Here is a 20,671-nt window from a genome sequence, read left to right as displayed (position 1 = left end):
TCGCCGGGTGCCTTGTTGTTCTTTGCGTCTTTTATTGCCAGCAAAAATTCTTCGGTGACCATGTTTAATTTTTCATCAGTATCTATTTGTGGGGGCTCTTCTCTTCTCTGATCACCAAACAAATCTTTAAGATATTGCTACCATATTTCTTTCTGTTTTTCAGGGTCTAATTCCATTTGGTTTTTGTGTTTGGGTTTCCATATTCCAGCTACTTCTTTAACTTTTCTGTGTAGTTCTCTATCTTTATGCTTCATTTGCAAATCTTCTACCTCTTTACATTTTTCTTTCATCCATTCTTCCTTTATTTCCTTTATATCCACGCTACATTTATTTTTTTTTCAATTTCCCTGTTGAGTTCTTTGTATCTTGTTAGGTTTTTGTTTTTTACCATAAGTCTCCTCTCCATAATTTGTAATATTTCGTTTGTCATCCATGGTTTTCTATGTTTACGGTTTTCTTTCTGTATACTTTGGTCTGCTGCGTCCACGACAGTATTTTTTATTTTCCCCCACATGTCTTCAATGTTTTCTTTTATTGTCTTCTCCTTAGTGTGAGCTATTGTCTTAGACTCTAACTGCGTGTCTTAACTTATAAATGGTTATAAAACTGTAAATGACAATTATATTATAAAAAATACAGGGTGTACAGAAACTCTCTTGATAAACGAAGACCAGAGATTCCTCAGATAATTTTAAGACAATTTAACCCAATTCATCTTGTCCGAAAATGCTTCCTAAGGGAGCTAGAGCTCTTTGAAGATGGCGGCTTGCAATTAGTTTTTTTTTAAATACCTTTAGAACGCTTCTATTTGGAAAAACGAAAACTGGTATGATTATTTGTCCGCTAGAGTTGAATCGATTCCGTTAATTGCTAACTTACCGTACCGGTCATAGGTTTCCGTTTTGGGTAGGGCAATAGTTATTTTAACGCATAACTTTTTTGTTTTTAATTTTTAAGCATATTTGATACTAGATTATTAGATAGTCAGGTATTCTAGTACTAAAAGGTATTTTTAAAGTCGGTAGGATACACCGTTTTCGAGAAAAATCGATTTGAAAATTTTTCGTTTTTTCATCATGAAAGTTAAATTAATATTTTTTGCATTAGTTGGCTTTTAAATGTCAACAGAAGTATAATTAAAAATTATATAATATATATAATTATATTATGTCAACAGAAGTATAATTAAATTAGAACAATATCTTTTAGGAATTGTGTGCAGCATTTATTGAAACAAAAGGTAATTTGTAAAATTAATTAAGGTACCTATTAATTTAACTTTTAGGACGAAAAAACGAAACATTTTTTTTTTCTAGAAAACGATGTATCCTACAGACTTCAAGTAAGAGTACTTTTTGGTATTAGAAAACCTAAAAATTTATTAATCTAGTATCACAAATGCTTAAAAGTTGAAGACAAAAAAGTTATGTGTTAAAATAACCGTTGGCCTACCCAAAACGGACGCCTGTGATCGGTACTAGAAATTTGCAATTAATGGAATCGATTCCACTCTGAAGGATAATAACCGTACCAGTTTTCATTTTTTTTTTAAATAGAAAGGTTCTGGAAGTATTCGAAAAAACTACTTACAAGGCGCCATCTTCAAAGAGATCTAGCTCCCTTAGGCAGTAGCGCACCTAGAATTTGCCTTGGTTGGTCACCAACATTTTTTTTATGATGTTACCTCCATTTTGAGTCCTTAAAATGTGTAAGTAACTGTGTCGAAATAGGGTCCTGGGGGTTGTAACCCCCAAACCCCCAACCTCCCTCGGTGCGCCACTGCCCTTAGGTAGCATTTTCGGACTTGGTGAATTGGGATGAATCGTCTTAAAATTATCGAAGGAATCTCCGGTTTTTGTTTGTCAGGAGAGTTTCTGGACACCCTGTATATACCAAAAATATGAAAATATAGTTGATAATGTATCTTATAAAAAGGTACAACGTCGAAGTTCTAAATAAAGAATTTTATAATATGAAAGATGAAAACCAAATCATAGGCTGTAACTAATCCGTGAGATTTCCCAAATTACGCCACTGCTTCCACAACCGCTAAACTCGTGCGTGATCTCAACCAGCACACAAGTTGTTTCACGTCCTCGTGAATTTTTTTCCCGAATTTGTTGGCCCATCTCATAACATATCGCAAATAGAATCGCACGACAAAAGTGGGCTCGGTCACTCGCCGAATGGGATAGACACAGGCGAAAATTTTCTGCTGTTGGGATTTTTAGAATTTAGTGTGGCGGCGCGTTCACGGTCGATCCAACGACCCGTGGGGTATTTTTATTTTCGTTATATCGGAACTAAACAGATAAAGGTGGTGAAGTAATATTTTTATATATAGCATTCGGAGCGTAAAAATATTTGTAATACTGTTATTTTTATATCGGTCTAGTGGTTTCGTGTAGATGTGATATTGGTTTAAAAGATAAATAAGTAAATAAACATTACATTTGACGCGAATTTATGTTACGAAGCCTAGTAATAACACTACCAATCGTCTGACATTCTAAAAATTGTCTTCCATATAAATGATGTGGTTCATCTCTTTGAATTCTGTACGCATTTTTATTTTCTTATTCTGTTTACTTATGGAAAACTGACGCTACCTCGTGACCAAGTTCATATTGTTGTAGTTTCTTTTGACTTTCTGGCAGATAGAGAACATTTTTTAGATCTACTGTAAGCAATGGTTGCTTTCTTTTGATCTTTTAATAGCGCTGGATACCTCCCTGATGATCGTTTTTTGTTTGTTTTTTTCTCAACGCACGTGTTCTTCATGTATGTCCACAGTACCGTATGCACGATTGATTTGTTTTTACTTTTATCATGATGTGGAATCGGCTTTCCTTATTACATTTTTCCATAGGTTTCTATCCTGGGTCATACCAATATCAATGCCCTTTACCAATAGGTTCTGCCTAAGCGTCTCTCCCACTTCTTCTTTGGCCTTCCTCTCCTACTTCTCCCACGAACCAGTCACGCATTATTTCTGCGTATTGAGTTACTATAATTTGGATGTTAAACATGTTCTTAACCACCTTAATCTGTGCTCTCTTCCATAGACTCCCATTTCATCTGCAACAATTTTCATTTATTTCTTCTTTACTGTATACAGATCCTCAATATTTAAAACTATTACTTTTTACAATTATTTAACCATCTATTTGTAGTAGTAACCCCATCTTTATAATATTCTAGAACGTTTTAAACCTATTTCTTTAAAAGCTTTAAATCCTCTTTTTAAAAAGCTATTTTCTAGTAATACTACATCATCAGCGTGCGTTAACTAGCACTGAATGTTACCTTGTAATTTCTTCGTTGTCTTTTTTTTTCCTGGGAGATCCAAAAGATCTCCGTTATCACTGAAGCTGAAGCTTATTGTGTTTGCTGCCCATTGTTGTTTCGTACACCCAGTCTAAATTTTTTGTACCCTTTAGAAGTTTGTACAGGTCTTTCGTTTCATCATCAGTGGCATTACAGCTCGTTATGAGTTAAAGCCTTCTTCAGAACAATCTTCCATTCGCCCCTGTCTCTGGCAACTCTTCTCCATGCTTTAACTGTGATGGATTTTAGATCATCCTCTATGTTATCTTGATACCTAAGTTTTGGTCTTCCTCTGGCTCGTCTTCCCACTGGTCGTCTTCGGTCGAAAATTTTCCTGATCGTTGCATCTTCATCTCGCCTAATTACATGCCCTATCCATCCAAGGCGTGCTAATTTAATACATTTTACAACGTCAGGTTCCCCAAAACTTCTGTATAACTCAAAGTTGTAGCGCCTACGCCACAATCCCTGTTCTTGGACTCCTCCATATATTTTCCTTAGAATTTTTCTCTCGAAACGTTTAACCAATTCTTGGTCGTTCTGTGTAAGTGACAACGTTTCTGACCCGTATGTTAACACTAACCTTATTAGTGTTTTATATATGGTAACTTTAATTTTTCTGGGTAGTTTTGGGGTCATCTGTTTCCTCAAGTCATAATAGCATTTATTGGCAAGCACTATTCTTCTTTTAATTTCTTCGCTGACACTGTTGTCTTTGGTCAGCAGCGAGCCCAGGTAGACGAAGGTGTCTACACCTTCCAGTTCCAGATCATCAATTTTAATAGTCTAGGTATCTGGTTGCCTGATCTAGTACAATACATATACTTGATTTTCTGTGCGTTTATTTTTAATCCCATTCTTAGTGCAGACGCCCTTAGTGATCGAAATGCTTTGATTGGAGATTCTGTGGACCTAGCAATAATATCTATGTCATCTGCATATTCGACCACTTGTACAGATTTATTAAAGATGGTGCCATTCGTGTTAATATGGCACTCTCGAATTACTTTTTCTAGTGCAAGGTCAAATAAGAGACACGACAGTCCATCTCCCTGTCTCAGTCCATTTTTATAATGGAAGGGTCTTGAAAAGTCGTTTTGGATTCTGACTACACTCTCTACGCCTGTGAGTGTAATTCCGCCTTCCGTTCCGTGCTGTTCCTACGGAACAGGTCTTTCGTTTAGTGTGCTAAATATACCAGGGTCTCCTCTTGGTTACCCACATAGTTTTTGTCTTTTACGGTCAAGCGCCTCTCAATCACATAATACATATTTTACAGTTTCTAGTTCCTTGTCACAGAGTCTGCAGTTAAGGTCCCCATTGTAAATGTCTATTTTATTCGGGAATTCTCTTACTGGTGCATGCCTGGTAGAGTCTGCAGTTAAGGTCCCGATTGTAAATGTCTATTTTATTCAGGAGTTTTCTTATTGGTGCATGCCTGGTCAATATTCTTGTTACTGTTCTCAATTTGTTCCTGCCCACATGAAGTATTTCCTCTGTTCTTTTTCTACATGGTCCACCAATGAAGATTTTTTCCATGTATTTGTTTTGGGATTCTCTCCCAAGATCGCTCATAACTCTCGTTCATCCAGTCCTATACAGTCCTACGAACTGCAACCTTTGATATTCTCCGAGTTACAGCCGGTTCGTTGAATTCATTAGATTCTTTTTTTTTACAATTTGATCTGCTTTTTCGTTGCCTTCCATGCCCTGATGTCCTGGTACCCAGACAAACTGAACCTTATTCCGGTCTACCAGTTCATACAGTTCTTTGAACCAGCCTAGACGTCACTTCCTGACACGCCAGTGCCTTCAGTGCCATTTGACTGGCAATCAATATATGGATCTGCTTTTTTTCAAGAGCTCTCTTATTATTTCTTTTTTCACATTGCAGTTTCGCATAAATCTCTGCTTGGAATACTCTCTATAGTTTTGGATCCATATGTATACCAGATTTTACCCTGTTGGTGTTGGTACTCCTTGTTTCTCCATACATTCCTGACCGGAATAGACATCCTGTATGAATTCCTAAAATTGTATTTTTTGTTATGTGATCTGGTTTCTCATTAAAATGTTATTCGTCACATTTCTTGTGATACTCCTTTATTGCGAAGTTTCAGTGATTGCTTTATTCTGTAGGCTCCCAATCTTGCTTCTCCTTGTATTCTCAAATGCAGGAGAGGCAGGCCTAGAAGAGCCTTCGTAGCTACTGTTGGAGTAGTACGCATGGCACCAGTTGTCCCCATACACTCAAGTTTTTGCACCTTACTGAGTTTGACTTTTGCAGCTGTTTGAAGTGTTTTCCCCTTTGTCTAATCCAAAACTTTTTTAAGTTCCATCTTCTATCAAAGTTTGGAAATCATCATGGCTGTGCACTTACTGACAGTCGCCTTAAATTGTTCTGCGTTACAATTATTCCCTATTCGCACATTTCGCTTACCTCGAATTTTGTCTTAAAAAGGAGTTGTTATAATAAGTATTTTTGCCGTCCCACCACATGTCATATATACTCAAGTCTTTGTCTTTTCAATATTTTGGTTTTTTAAGGATACACGCTCGTCTGCTACGTCTGGTAGTAATCTATGGAGTAACACCGAGACGTAAGCCCCTATCTCTTGCCGTACTACTCATTTATAGGTCGATCCGATATACCAGCGTGTTCCAGTCTAAGTAGCAGATCCATTTGGACTTTATAATACCACGTTAGCCTTTTGGTTTTTTAACCAGAGTTTGAACCATCGATGCACTAGACAGTTTTGCTCTTTCTATTTTTCTTCTTCGTGTGCCTCATCCTTTAAGAGTATTATCGATGATCGTGGCCCATTTTACGCAGCAGTTCTGTTGTTTTTCCACTCAACTGCTTTAAATTTTTCAACCAGGACGTGCGTCATCTATCCAGTCCTCGTTTTGCTTCCACTTTCATGGTTGATCAACGTTGTCCATATGTACTTCACAGCTTCACTTAACTTTTAAAGCGTATTCACAGGATTATCTAACACATTTAGTCGTCGTGGTATAGCGGCCCAGACATGTTTTATGCAGTTCACATCTGGTGACCGGGCAGGACACTCCATTCTGTTAATTCAGTTATCCTGTAATCTTTTGTTCACAATTCTTCCAGGGTGGGGAGAGGCATTATCGTATCTCTGAACCGTCATCGTAGCATTTGTAAGAACCACTAAGTCGATGCGGCCATCAAAACAAATAACACCCCAAACGCAAATAGAGCCTCCCCAAAAGCAGTTTTAGGTACCCTATAATGTTCATTATACCTTTCTCCCAGTTTTTTCCAAACCAAATTACGGCCATACGAATTTTTGTATGGCCATATTATTTTGAATCTGGTTATGGTGTTCTTCAGCTCATAGTCTTCTCATCTTCTCAATCTGCGTTATTCCCTGGCTAGAACTGGATGAGATGAACATTTTCTTGCTCTTAAGCTAGTCATATACAACCTTCTTCTAACGGTTTGGTTTGAAATTATTCTTCCAGTGGCGTTACACAAAGTTCTGTTGATGCGAGAAGCATTATATTTTGGCTTCCGTCTAGCAATAATTCGCATATATCGGTCATCAACAGGGTTGGTACTCCGTTGTCACTCTTCACAATGAACATATGAGGGCTATACCATTTGTGACATAACTATTCCAAGCTCTATTTACAACACTTCTGAAAACCCCAAACGTTGAGCCACTTCACGTTACATTAACCCTTCGTTAACAACTTTTTGCTGACGATAGTAAAAAAAAAAGAAAAAAAAACGGATGACCACAATAAAAAAATTTATTTTATTTAGTTTAAAATTGATAACAAAGTCAATATATTAATATTATTTTAATTATATTAAATGTTTACAAACTCCGACTATTTCTGGCGTAAAATACTACTTTGTTCCTTATCAATTGTTGAGCATTCTATAAACTCCCAATAAAAAACTTGTAAGATCAGAAACGTTATCGCAACAAAAAAATAATCTTTTCGTACAATATTCTTAACTATATAATAGTAAGAAAAATAGTAAACCTGTTTGGATTCTATACAGAATTGTCTAAGAATAACTTACATAATAAATAATGTGTCTGTCTGCTTCGTAACTCAAAAACTAAAAAAAAAACGAATGTCCGTAACACTCCATTAAATGTTTGTTTGTATGTTTATTTAATTATTTATCACCATTTTTCGTTTCCAGTTTTTGTGTGTCAGTGTGTTGACCAGTGTTTAAAATTCTCGGATGTTGACAACAGTTTTTTAATATCGCGCTGCGATTGTTTTTTTTTATAAATTGAGTATAGTATTTATTATACAGTGCGCTCGCAATCTAAATGGGCTGTGAGGTGAAAAATGGTTATTCAAGTGTTCCCAACAATATGGTACGTTAACAAAATGTCTTCCTTATAAAGTTTAATAACATTTTTTTTGTAAGAAGTTATGGCTTCTATTTGTACACATTAATTTATAAGTAAAAAAAAGATCTTTTAGTTAGTGTATTCTACCTGTCAGCAAAACCGTTTATGATTGATACTCTCTCCAAACTTTGGGTATCATTAGGTCGAGTCTGACACGGTTTCCCTCTGCGACTTTTTTTGGTTCTGGAGCGTTTTAGCTCTAATTTTCCCGAAACCTGCCGATTTTATGACATACAGAAAATTTAGAAATCCTGCATAATTTTAATGATTTTTTTTTTTTTAGAACAATTATTTTATTGCGAACTATTAAAAATTAACATTAAAAAATAGTATAGTAAGTGTAAAAACATGAAATCCTAAATGATGATTTCCTAAAACCTAAAAAATAGTCCGTCCACTCTAGTGGTCACTATGCACTTGCGGAATCGCTGAAGCGTCAGCGGTATGAAAATGGTATGAAAATGTACAAAGCACGATGGACACAGCGGCTCGTTGCACCTTTTGCAGATGTTTTTCTTTTGCAAGCTTTAGAGTGATATCTTCGATCATTTGGTATATCAATTAGTTGTGGCCAGTGCCCCCAATTACTTTGTCTAATTTCAGGGGGTGTAGCTTATTCTTATTAAAATAGTAATTGCTTTAAGATGCAATAAGAAAATAGCTTCGGAACAATACAAGAGAAATGGTTTCAGCATAGTTGGAAATTTTTACTAGTGTAAAAAAATGTATTCCAATTTGTTGACTTACACAGTATATTTAAACTTTAGATTTAATATTCAACACATACAGTATTATTGAAATTTAAAATTCGTTTTCTGTGTACTTTTATTAACAACTATACACCTGCCAGCTAATCGATTCCCATTGATTTAATGTACATTATCAGCTAACCATTTATAACCTCAATCAAATTGTTAATTGTATAGATTTTGTCGTGTTGAAAGCGTAATACAATATTATTCTATTTCCAATGTTTATTCTATTGATTGGACTTAAATAAACTCATTTGGAATGCCAAATGCTAAAACGCCCTGTCCATTTTACACTCAAGTTTTAAATTTAAAATTCAAACATGGTTAGTGTTTAAATTTGGACCATTGTTGACAAACCTAGTGTAGGCTTAGTAGTAAATCAATTATCACGTAATTAGTAGTATGTTGTAAATTTTTATTTCTAATAATTTCGAATGGGAACAATCCACTACAATAAATCACAAACGTTGTTTTGGAATACTATGAATAGTCAAAATATTGTTTTAGATGTATATCTTTTTTTAGGAAATTTGATGATTACATCACAACTTTCGTTAAATCTAATAATGTACAGAATTGGAAAGGAATTTTTGGTTAGGTACTGATTTAGATGTAAACACAGCATTTGTACACATTTAAAACGTTAGGTATATAAATATACATAAAAAAACCAGTTAAATCAATAATAGAATATGTAATTGATCAATGATGAGTCAATCAAAAGCTACCTGTGGATCAGACCACCAATTATAAGCTCAACTATACACATAATGAAATTATAATAAGGGTGAAAACATAAAATCAAAAAGGTATCCTACAGATGTCAACCTCTTTTCTTTATAAATTGAGACTAGCATCAGAAGCGGAAGATATACAAGGAATAACAAATTAATACACCTAGCAGCAGAAAAATCCATTGGAAGGGAAAATGATCAGATAAATTATAAAAACAAAAAACCATATTGGTGGACAGCAAAGATAGAAAAACAAATAAAAGAAAAGAAGAGAGAGTTGGACAAAACGGGATACCATTCTTGTTCTATGTACATATCTCCTTTTTACATACCAGCGTTAAACAAAACGGGATAGGTTTACAATATCCAATTTTTTGTATTATTATCACACATTACCAAAGTTTTCACCAAAATCATACACAATAGAATATATAACAAATGCGAAGCAAATATATCGGAGTCACAGTTCGGATTCCGAAGCGCATTGGGCACAAGAGAGGCGATATTCAGTCTGCAAGTTTTAATTCAAAGATGCAGAGACATGCACAAGGACGTCCACTTGTGCTTCATCGACTTCTCCAAGGCGTTTGACTAGGTCAAACATGATAAACTCATGGAAATGCTCAGGAAGATGCATATTGATGGCGAGGATCTGCGCATAATAACCAGTCTCTAATGGAACCAAAGTGCTGAGATAAAGATGGGCAACTTACACAGTAGGAAGATAGATATTAAAAAGGGTGTACGACAGGGATGCGTCCTCTCGCCGCTCCTGTTCAATATATACTCTGAACAAATCTTCAGAGAAGCACTGGGAGAAGTTTCGGAGGGTATCAAAGTAAACGGAGAGGTAATGAATAATATTAGATATGCTGACGACACAGTTATTATCGCAAATGACTGCAACGAGCTTCAAAGACTCATGCAAAGCATACACACAGCAAGTCAAGAATATGGTTTAGAACTCAATACAACCAAAACTAAATGCATGCTCATCAGCAGAACACAACAACCTCCGATGCAATTGACATTAAACAACCCGAAAAATAGAACAAGTGGAGACATACACATACCTTGGAACCACAGTCAACACAAAATGGGACCAGTCAACAGAAATAAGATCACGAATTGAAAAAGCGCGAAACGCTTTCAACAATATGAAAAAGTGGTTCACAAGCAAAATCTCAATGGAACTAAAATTAAGACTGGTCAAGTGTTCTTGACACAGTGTTCTTGATGCCTTCATGGTCTTGTTCTATGGAGCAGAGGCATGGACCACAACGGAAGCCACCCTGAAGAAACTAGAATCCTTTGAGCTGTGGATATATCGCCGTATTCTTCGGATATCCTGGACAGACCACATCACTAACGTGGAAGTAATGCAGAGAATAGGCAAAAGCAAAGAAATAATCTTCACCGTAAAGAAACGGAAGCTTGAGTACTTCGGACATGTCATGAGGCATACTGCTACAGTTAATAGTCCAAGGAAGAATCGACAGTAGGAGGGGACCGGGAAGAAGACGACACTCATGGATTCATAACCTGCGACAATGGTTCGGACTAACATCGACCGAACTGTTCAGAGGTGCCGTAAACAAAGTCAAAATAGCCTTGTTAATAGCCAACGTCCGAAACGGATAGGGCAGAGGAAGAAGAAGAAGAAGAATTTTTTGTATAAAATTAACTAAAAAGTATAATTAACTAGGCTAGATTCGTCAATAGATTCGTCAAAGAACAATATCTTCAGTAGTCAGAGACTTAAAAATCGGCGTTTTTATGTTTTATTGACAACATTGGAAAGAAGACCATTTGACTAGTTATGTATATGAGAACAAAAGTTACATAAAAAATGTCTCCTCTTTGTGAGCCCATTCTTGACATCCAAAACATTAGGTCCAACCTTCACTAACTTTGGTTGCTCCTTCCGTTTGGTCTTCAGACGATGACGACATGTATTCTTGGCTGCTTGCTGAAGGTTTATTATACTTTTATATGTTTTGATTTTTAACATTTGGATTCGGTATTGCTTTAGATTTTTTTATACTTTCAGGTGTGACTGCACCTGGTAGGTCTAGCTCTTTTACTTCCTCTTTTCCGTTTTTTTTTGTTGGAATTTAATAGCAGCCCCCTTTTTGATTTTCTGTTTCTTCAATTTCTAACTCGCTTTTATATGGAGATAATGTTATTACTAGGGCTTTACCCTTTCTCGTATCAGCCTTTTTCTGGGCGAGAACTTGAGGAATAGGTACAACACAAATATGGAAAAGGGTAGCGAAGATCGATAACAAGAGAATTCTTTATCTCCTAAGGATGTTGTAGGATGGTCTGGCCATAGGCTGTCTACTGACTGATTTGTTGATTGGTCTACTCTTACGATCTCATTTAAAAAAATTGAAGGTTGTTTTTGGCCTTTTCTCACATAAATCTGGTGCCCAATGCCTGGAGGTTGTAGCATCAGGTCTGATGCTTCTATTTGAGACTGCAAAACCTATGTTAATAGTGTCTCAGCCAAGTAGATAAAACCTACAGAAATGCCGTAAAATCACTTTACGAAGACAATGAATGTAGAATCAAGGTCGGACAAAACTATTCAATCGATAAAGGACTTCGACAAGGATACTGCCTGTCGCCACCCTTATATAAAATTTATATAGATGAAATATTAAAAACCTGAAACGCCAAGTATAGTATTTAAATTCTGCCGATTGCATCATACTTTTGTCCTCAAACATTCATGTTGCATCTCAAAGAATTGCTGAAGCTAGTCGTACACTAAGTATAAAATATAATATTTTTAAACAACGGTAATTGTTATATTATCCTTGGAATATATCTTAAAGATTTTGTATTTTGTTCTAGGTAAACGGTGACGATGAATGGGAATACGAAGAAATCATCCTCGAACGAGGAGGAGCAGGCCTCGGCTTCAGCATTGCTGGAGGCACCGACAATCCTCACATCGGCGACGACACCGCCATCTACATCACCAAGTTAATACCCGGAGGGGCGGCATCTAGCGATGGCAGATTAAGGGTCAATGATTCCATTCTGTCTGTCAACGATGTACCCGTCGTTGACGTACCACACGCTATGGCCGTCGATGCGCTCAAGAAAGCCGGCAACACAGTTAAATTGGTAAGTAAGGGATGTTTTTATAGGTGTTTGAAGAACTGTACCTTGCTTAAAATTAGTATTAGAACCTTTTACTATAAACCATTCTAAAGATAATTGATTTTTCTTTTAACTCAATGTACCAGTGCATAAACTTAAAACTGCGTAGAAAAAATTATAGAACATTGTTAACGAAAAAAATAGGGAAAATGGCAAAAATGGTGAGAGTGGCGAACTTGTTCAATTAGTTCTTACGAAGGTTTGAGTTCTGTTTTTTAAACAAATACCTGTGTTATGCCAAGTACTTAGTAGATCAGAATTTTAACCTTTTTTGTTATGTGTAATCTGGTTAAAATGTTGATTTAGATCTTAAAAAATACAGAAAAATCGACGAGAGGCAGTGGTGGGGATAGTAATTTCAGCCGTCGCGAAAATGAAATCACGCGTTCAAAATAGCGACTCGCTTAAAAATTCCAATTATCTCTGCTTCTAGTGGATCAATTTTGATTATTTTTTAAACTTTCGAGTTTTGGACTGACATTAATGTTGCTCACGCCATCTATGCGCCTAGTGCGGAAGCATCTAAATTACCTCAAGGTTCCAACTGCATTTCATAATAGTTCCAACTTTGGCCTTAAAAGCGAGTGTTACCGAGCTCTGCTAACCTTCGCGAGTGATGAGAAGGTCACGAACGATCCGTTCACAAAGATCGAATCCTTTCGAAGACCCGTGATTGATACAATCACGTTCTGTGACACTATCGTTCGAATGACCCTATGACTATGAATGACGCTGTATAGTGTTTACGAAACGAACTGTGTGATATCGACACATTAATCGGTTAATTCATGGCGCTCCTAAATTAATTGGAACGAGGAAGCCCCTACGCAGCAAAACCTTATAGAGGAAAATAAAATATATGCAGAAGCCACTTTATTAGATCCTCGTTTTAAAAGGCATGGCTTTAACAATGAATCCGCTTTTCAACAGGCAAAGCAATCTTTAGTGACGCAAGTGACTGCTTTAATAATAAGTCTAACTAAAGACCAATATTCGATAAACCCTACATCACAAACCGAAGATCATGGTGTGGAAGAGACACAAAAATCATTATGGGCCGCTTTTGACAAAAAATAAGTAATCGTGTGCAAACAAATAGTCCAAAAGCGTCAGCAATAACCGAAATTGATCCGAAAGGACAATCCGTTGCAATGGTGGGATCAAAGGCGTTATATTCATCCCCATCTGTTTGAGTTGGCCAAGAAAAAACTCTGCATTGTTGCTACGTCGGTTCCATCAGAACAATTTTTTTCAAAAGCGGGACGTACTTTGACAGATCAACGAAATCGATTTAGTAGTAATAAAGTTTCACAAATTTTACTTGTAAACGCAAATTTATAATTATTTTTGTTCAACGTGATGTGCTCACATTTCTTTAAAGTACTTTTTGTATTTTATTTTTTGTTTATAAATTTGTAGGAACTAAAATCCATTTTAATTGTTGCATTATTATTCATTCATAAACATAATAATATCGAATTTGTAATTTTACTTAACTGTTTCAAGTATTTTTTTATATTTTAATGATTTCTGAAGATGATTTGAGAAATATAAATCTAAATGTCAACCTTAAAATGTCACATAATACACAACAACAATATATGTAATTAAAGTCGTTCTAATGAACGAATCTTTATGTACGGGTCCTGCATTATCATTAATTCATATACTTTCAGAATTATTCATAAACATAACAATATTAAACTCTACACACTTGACCATTACACAACAAATTTAATTAGTCGTTCATATGAACGGATTTTTATGAACGGATTATTTTAATGATTGACCTGAAAGACCAGAGTCACCGAAACGAACCAGGTCTTCCCATCACTACCTCGCCTTCCTTTCTCTCTTTCAACGTCCAGCATACAGGACGAAATCTTGTTTGAGTGATCTCTTGACGAGGTAAGCCGAAAAATTTCTATTTTCTTTTATATTTCAAATAAATATTTATTTTAGACCCTTAACGGGAGCATTAATAGTTGCCAGAACTATGTTTATTGGCCCGAGGTTATATAAATAGCTATGGATTTATGGTATGTGTTCTGAGACTAGAATGTATAATTGACCGCCATTACATGACACCCTCAGCAATTCGCAGGAGTATCCTTATTGGGTATAAGTGCCTTTTGTAGAATATTATGTTTGCTTTGCCACCCCCATCCTATAGATTTTTATGGTGAATGTATGTTTCTGCTGCCAATAAATTCAAGGTTCTGAAATCCCAACCTGAGTACCTAGTTGGTAAAAATTATATCCTTTCTAGAATAAACACAAATATTTGGATAATTCAAATGGTACCAATTTTATATTTTTTTATTGAACAGTGAAGATTATCTATGAACTAAATAACAGGGATGTGATTTACAGTTGGTCTTTTAATTACATAAATATCTTCTATACATATCTTCTATACTATATAATATAGAATTTTTTTATGTGAACGAATTTCGAAATTTTTGATAAAGTATGATTTTATTTTCAAGTATTTTCCATTCATAATCACTAAATGAATTCAAGTTTAGTTTCGTATAATGACATTTGCAATTTAATACCTAAACAGAGACTGTTTATTTCTTTTCCCTGATGACGTAATTTTCCTAGAATCTTTTAATAACTTTTTGTTGGTTACAAAATAATAAAGGTTAGCTCTGTTTTCAATTTTTCATTTTATTTCTTTGTCGGAGCTCGTTTCCTTACGAGGGTAAACTATTAAAGGAAGCTGCCCAATTCATTTTAATTTTAAAGATAATATAAACAGCTTGTATATGCATTTTGAAACAAGCACACCCAACCAAAGCCCAAAAGGGCCTAGAATGTTTATGTACGTAAATAGTTTGATTAAGTTACAAAGTTAGTTGCAAATCTTTTTTGTCTTCACAACATTTTTCTAAAATGCATCGTTGCCGAGATGTAGTAACAAAAACGGGAAAAAATAGAATTTTTTAAATTTTTTTTTCACAAATTGTTTAATTAAAAATTTAGCCCACATTTTGAAGGGTCCGCATTGTGAAATTATCATTTCTAATAATATTTCGAACGATCAAACCAAAAAAAATAGGATCATGTACGATTTGCCCAACCCAAAACAGATACCGCCTGGTATCACAGTAACCGTGATTCGGTGTAAGCTTGGAAATAAAGACATTTATTTATTTACCACATATTTCGTCATCTTATTTTTTGATTAACTTTCAATCTTGTAACAATCTTGTTTTACGCTTCGCTAGTTCTTCACAAAACGAACCTCTAATAATTAATGTCTTCACGACTGTAATATTCAAAATCGTAGCTTTAATCATAATAATATTTCACAGTCGTGGACAGATCTCACATAAATTTTGTCTACAATTACTCTATAATTCTTCCTAGACAAACTTTCCGCATCTAAAATTACTTTAGTTCTCCTAAAGATCGACAACAGAACTATTAACTAGATAATTAAATTTTTGCTATTAGCTAATTAAATTCCTCGCCGTCCGTCTTTCAGTTCTCTCCCAAAGAGTTCCACTCGGCCATAATTTTCGAATGAAATATTGTTTAATCTCTGGCAGAAAGAAAGCTCACCGAGAAAAAGTTTTTCATAATTGATGTATCAATTTAACAGTCGAACGTCTCAGAAAAATCCGAAGTTCTTGATAACTGACGAACTCATTTGTTTAAGGCCGAGTTATGAAATTATTTCGAGAAGTTGAGTTTAGTACTCTGACAACATTTGAATGAGATTTATAATAGAAAGAGGGGATTGTATCAAATGGTTGATTTGAAAAAAGGAATGTCAGTAAAGAATTTCTTCAAAGAAATTTTAAATTCATTTGAGTATGTTTGTTTTTTACTCCCTGGATTATTGATATGTCAACTACTGGATATCGATATTTTCTTTTTAGAGTGCATTTTCCGTTACTGACTCTTAGGTATATATAAAACTGGAAATGATTCCTTTTATACAAGGGAACTAGCTTATTGTGTAAATAAATGAAAATTTTAAATTCAGTTGCTTGTTTCTCGGCGATTTTTTTATTCTTTACTCTCTTGGCTACTTGTATGTCCACGACTGAATATCGGCATGTTCTTTTTGTTTACGTATACAGTGATGAGTGTCTTACCACCCGGCTTTTTAACGTAAGAGATAGAAAACACAGTTACCTTGTGAAATAAAAAGAGATGAAACTCGTAGAGGTGGGAAATAATCGGTAGAAACCTATAATTTACATTACCATTATCGATAGTCTCACACCTTTAGACGTTAGCTTCGAGCTAAATCACCTCGGTCATAATTATTATGTGTAACGTATGTGTGACGTATTTCCATTTTTTAATTTCACATAAAGTAAAAACTGATTGACCACAATAAAGCAAAAATGTGAAGAAAATAATTTAATTAATAGTAATTATTTAATCTAAAGTTTTAAATTATTAACCAAGAATAATTTCTACTATGATGTGAGGAGTTTCATACACTCTTGTCACGGAATAATCACAATCCTTCGTGGATTAGTGGTAAGAATTCGACACAGACGTCGCAGACGATTAGAGTTCAAAACCCACATGTGGTTTTCTTTGTCTTTTTTTTTTAATAATTTGAAATTATGCAGAGATTGTTTTGCTTTGAATCGCTAAACATTTATGTCAGTCGTTACTAGTATTAGAAGTGTTTAAAGTTAAACATAAATATCTTATTGAAAAAAAAAGTATCGTCGTACTTTCGAAAATAAAGTAAAAATTCTTCAAAATTAAAAGAACGTTTAAAGAATGTTTAAATAAGTAAAAATTCTACAAAAATAAAAAAAATATTGTAAATAAACGTATTTACAATATGTTCAAATAAGCCTTCATTAGCAGCAGAACAATAACCCAAACTGTCACTAAAGAAATATAACAGTTTGATGGATCAGAGTTCAAGTCATGATGTTCTCATGCAGGCGCTCAGGGTTCAAATCCCACATGAAGGTTTTACTTTTTTAAAAATTTGAAATTATGCAGATATTATATCGTTTTGCTTTAAATCACTAGACATTTATTTCAGTTTTTATTAGAAGTGTTTATAGTAAAACATGAAAATCTTATTGAAAAAACAATGTCGTACTTTCGAAAATAAAGTAGTAATTCTTCAAACATAAAAGAACGTTCTAAATAAATGTACTTCCAAAAATATTTAAATAGGAAGAAATTCTATAAAAATAAAAAAAAATTATTCTAATGAAATGTATTTACAATAAATGTTCGAATAAGCCTCCATTAGCAGCAGAACAATAACCCAATCTATTATAAAAGTTTCGTCTAACATTAGTTAATGTTTCTGGACTAATACCTCTCATTGAATCAGAGATCTTTTCTCTTAATTCTTGAAGATAATTAGGCCTATCGTCTTCAATTCCATATAGCTTGGACTTGATATATCCCCACATAAAAAAATCACAAGGTGCAAGATCAGGTGATCTTGCAGGCCAAAAAATATCTCTGTGGCCACTAATCAATCGATTAGGAAAAGTCGCACTGAGATATTCACTGACGATGCGAGAATTATGTGCGGGACAACCATCGTGTTGAAACCATATGGAATTGAAAGGTATTGGTAAATTACAAAGGGCTGGGACAATTTGATTTTGCAGAAGTTCCAAGTATTTCCGCCCAGTCAACATACCGTCCATAAAAAATGGACCAATGACATGATTCCCTATTATGCCTTCCCAAACATTTACTTTTCGAGGACGCTGGGTACGAGCGACATAAATCTGACGAGGATTTCCTCGAGGCCAATACCGAGCATTCATTGAATTGTGACGGCCCTGCAATGAAAGCGTACATTCATCGGTGAACAAAACGTTCTCTAAAAAATGTTCATCTTGATGTGACATTTCCATTGCAGTTTGACAAAATTCTAAACATCTATATTGATCCCCATGGAATTGTTCGTTGGATTTATGAAGTTTATAGGGACGGTATCCGTGTCTTTTCAAAATTTTACCTACTCTAAATCTTGAAATTTCATATTGTTCTCCGATACGAGATGTTGATTGGGTAGGATTTCGCTCAATACTTGCACAAATCAAAGTGTCCCTTATTTCCAAATCTGGATTTACCTCCCTTCGTCTACGAACTCCTCTTGGAGTGAACACGGATCCATAAGTAAAAAAATTACGTATAATAGACTGAATTGTTGATCGTGCTGGAGCCGGCCTATTTGAAAACATATTTACAAATTGTTGTCTAATCATGTTGTCTGATAATCCATTCACATGCCAGACAACAATTTGCACTTTTTCCTCGACCGTTAAAACGTTGGTAATTGTTTTGAAAATCATTACCTGTACAGAGGAATTGATATTAACACTGAGAATTTAGTGATGGATTTGGCATTAAACAGTCTTAACCGGATTATTTTGCAATCACAACTGAAGACTGTAAAACTGAAATTGAATTTGAATTATTTTGTATTTCTATTTTTTAACATTGGAATAAGAATAAATTGTAAATAATGAGTTTTTCGAAAACTTTTTACCTAATATGTATCATATTTTCTATTATTTTTTGATTTAGTAAAACAAAAATTTTTTCCTTTGTGTGAATTGAACCTCAATCTTCTTGTCACTAGACCACGTCTCTAACTATTACGCCAATTCCACATACAATAATTGTTTTCGGATAGAACATACCTACCTTTAGTTTAATCAAATATTTCAGTTAAGTTATTTTTATTATTAAATAAACTTAAAGATTTATAATTTAAAATCGCTAATAATTAATGTTTTTTACTATAATATATCTTAATTTATTCAATCATTTATTCTAACATCAGAAATTATTAAAATAAAATATTTTCGAGGTCATCCGTATAATTATGACTGAAGTGACATAGCCACGTCAAGAACTAGCTTTATCTCATACTATCTCACAACTTAATCTGTCTTCTATCCTTTCCGCTATTTTGCCGGGTGTAACAGAGTTAAAAAATAAGTGTTAAAAGTTAGTGCATACAGGTGATAGTATTGTATAAAGGAAATACCATCAAACAAGTAAGATAGAACTATTTTAATAATTTTAACAAGTTTTGAGCAAATAAATAATTGTGTGAAATATTTAAAAAACGGGTTTTGGCGAATGTTTTCCGAAAGTCCGAGGGGTTTCCCCGCTTAAGCATTCCTACGCGTTTTTTGGCAGATAAGAAAGTAATTAGTACCGACAAGAAATTAAATATCAAAATAAAAGCCACATAATTTTATTACAAAAATCACGATCCGGCCTTAGAATAAATTAGGTTAAAGTTAGATTAAAATTAAATTAAATTAAAATAATAAATAATAATTGTTATTTTAATTAAAAAGTTTTATTAATATAGGAAAATGAATAGAACTGACAAAGGAACAGGAATCGAAATAGGTATAGATGAAAAAAAGAAACGCAGGAAAAGAGACCAGGATGAATATTTTAAAAGAAGTAAAATGACAAAGCGTACACCTTCTAAAAGTGACACGAGAGAAAGGAAGAGAAAGAGGATGTCATGATTAAAATGATGCAACAACTAATGAAAAAAAATGAAGAAATGATGAATGAAATAAAGCAAATGAGAAAAGAATAAATGGAAAATAATAAACAACTTCAACAGATAAAGGAGGAAAACAGAAAATTAAAAAACGACATGTAACAATTACAAGACAGAATGGAACAACTGAAGAAAACAAGTAAAAAGAGAAGTTTGATTATACCGGGTTTAAAAATAGATAAAAATGATGGTTAAAAACTAAAAGAAAGCATGGAAACATTCATATTACAAGAACTGCAGGGGCAAATAAAACTGAAGAATCCAACAAAATTAGGAGAAACATTCTATGCAATAGAAACAGAAACTTTCACGGATAAAATTGAGATACTAAATAGGAAAAGTAAGTTGAAGTATCATAAAAATCGCATCTACCTACATAAATAATAATCTGACATCAAAAGAAAAAGAAATACAGAAAGAATAGTTAAAATAGCAACGGAAGAAAAAAGTATAGGTAGGAAAACAGACAAATATAGGCTATAAGAAGTTGTTCGTGAATGGGAAAGAGTGGGAATGGGATGAAGAAAAACAACAACTAAAAGAAAATACCAAAAAAAAATGCCAAAAAACTAGTAGAAGAAAAACAACCGGGGAGATATGATACCGAAACGGTAAGGCAAAGGAATACGACCATGAAAACGGAAAAATAAACACAAAAGAAGGGCAACAATCCAAGTACATAATAAAAATTTGCCCTTTGAATGTGAGAGGTACTTATGAGCAGGGTCTTTAAGA

General features: G+C 34.3%; 1 protein-coding gene across 14 annotated transcripts in view; it reads left to right on the top strand.

The window, feature by feature from the left end:
• The window catches only part of dlg1 (MAGUK family member discs large 1), a 1,569,679-nt gene that overhangs the window by 1,112,244 nt on the left and 436,764 nt on the right, over positions 1–20,671 (top strand). For all 14 annotated transcript variants that reach the window (XM_072523856.1, XM_072523863.1, XM_072523859.1 and 11 more), the window contains one exon: positions 12,079–12,354. In XM_072523856.1, coding sequence (XP_072379957.1) covers positions 12,079–12,354 — 276 coding nt within the window. The remainder of the gene's footprint in view (positions 1–12,078; positions 12,355–20,671) is intronic.

Source organism: Diabrotica undecimpunctata, chromosome 2 (assembly GCF_040954645.1).
Source record: "Diabrotica undecimpunctata isolate CICGRU chromosome 2, icDiaUnde3, whole genome shotgun sequence".
In the NCBI taxonomy this organism is placed as follows: domain Eukaryota; kingdom Metazoa; phylum Arthropoda; class Insecta; order Coleoptera; family Chrysomelidae; genus Diabrotica; species Diabrotica undecimpunctata.
This window is presented reverse-complemented; position numbering and strand designations above follow the sequence as displayed.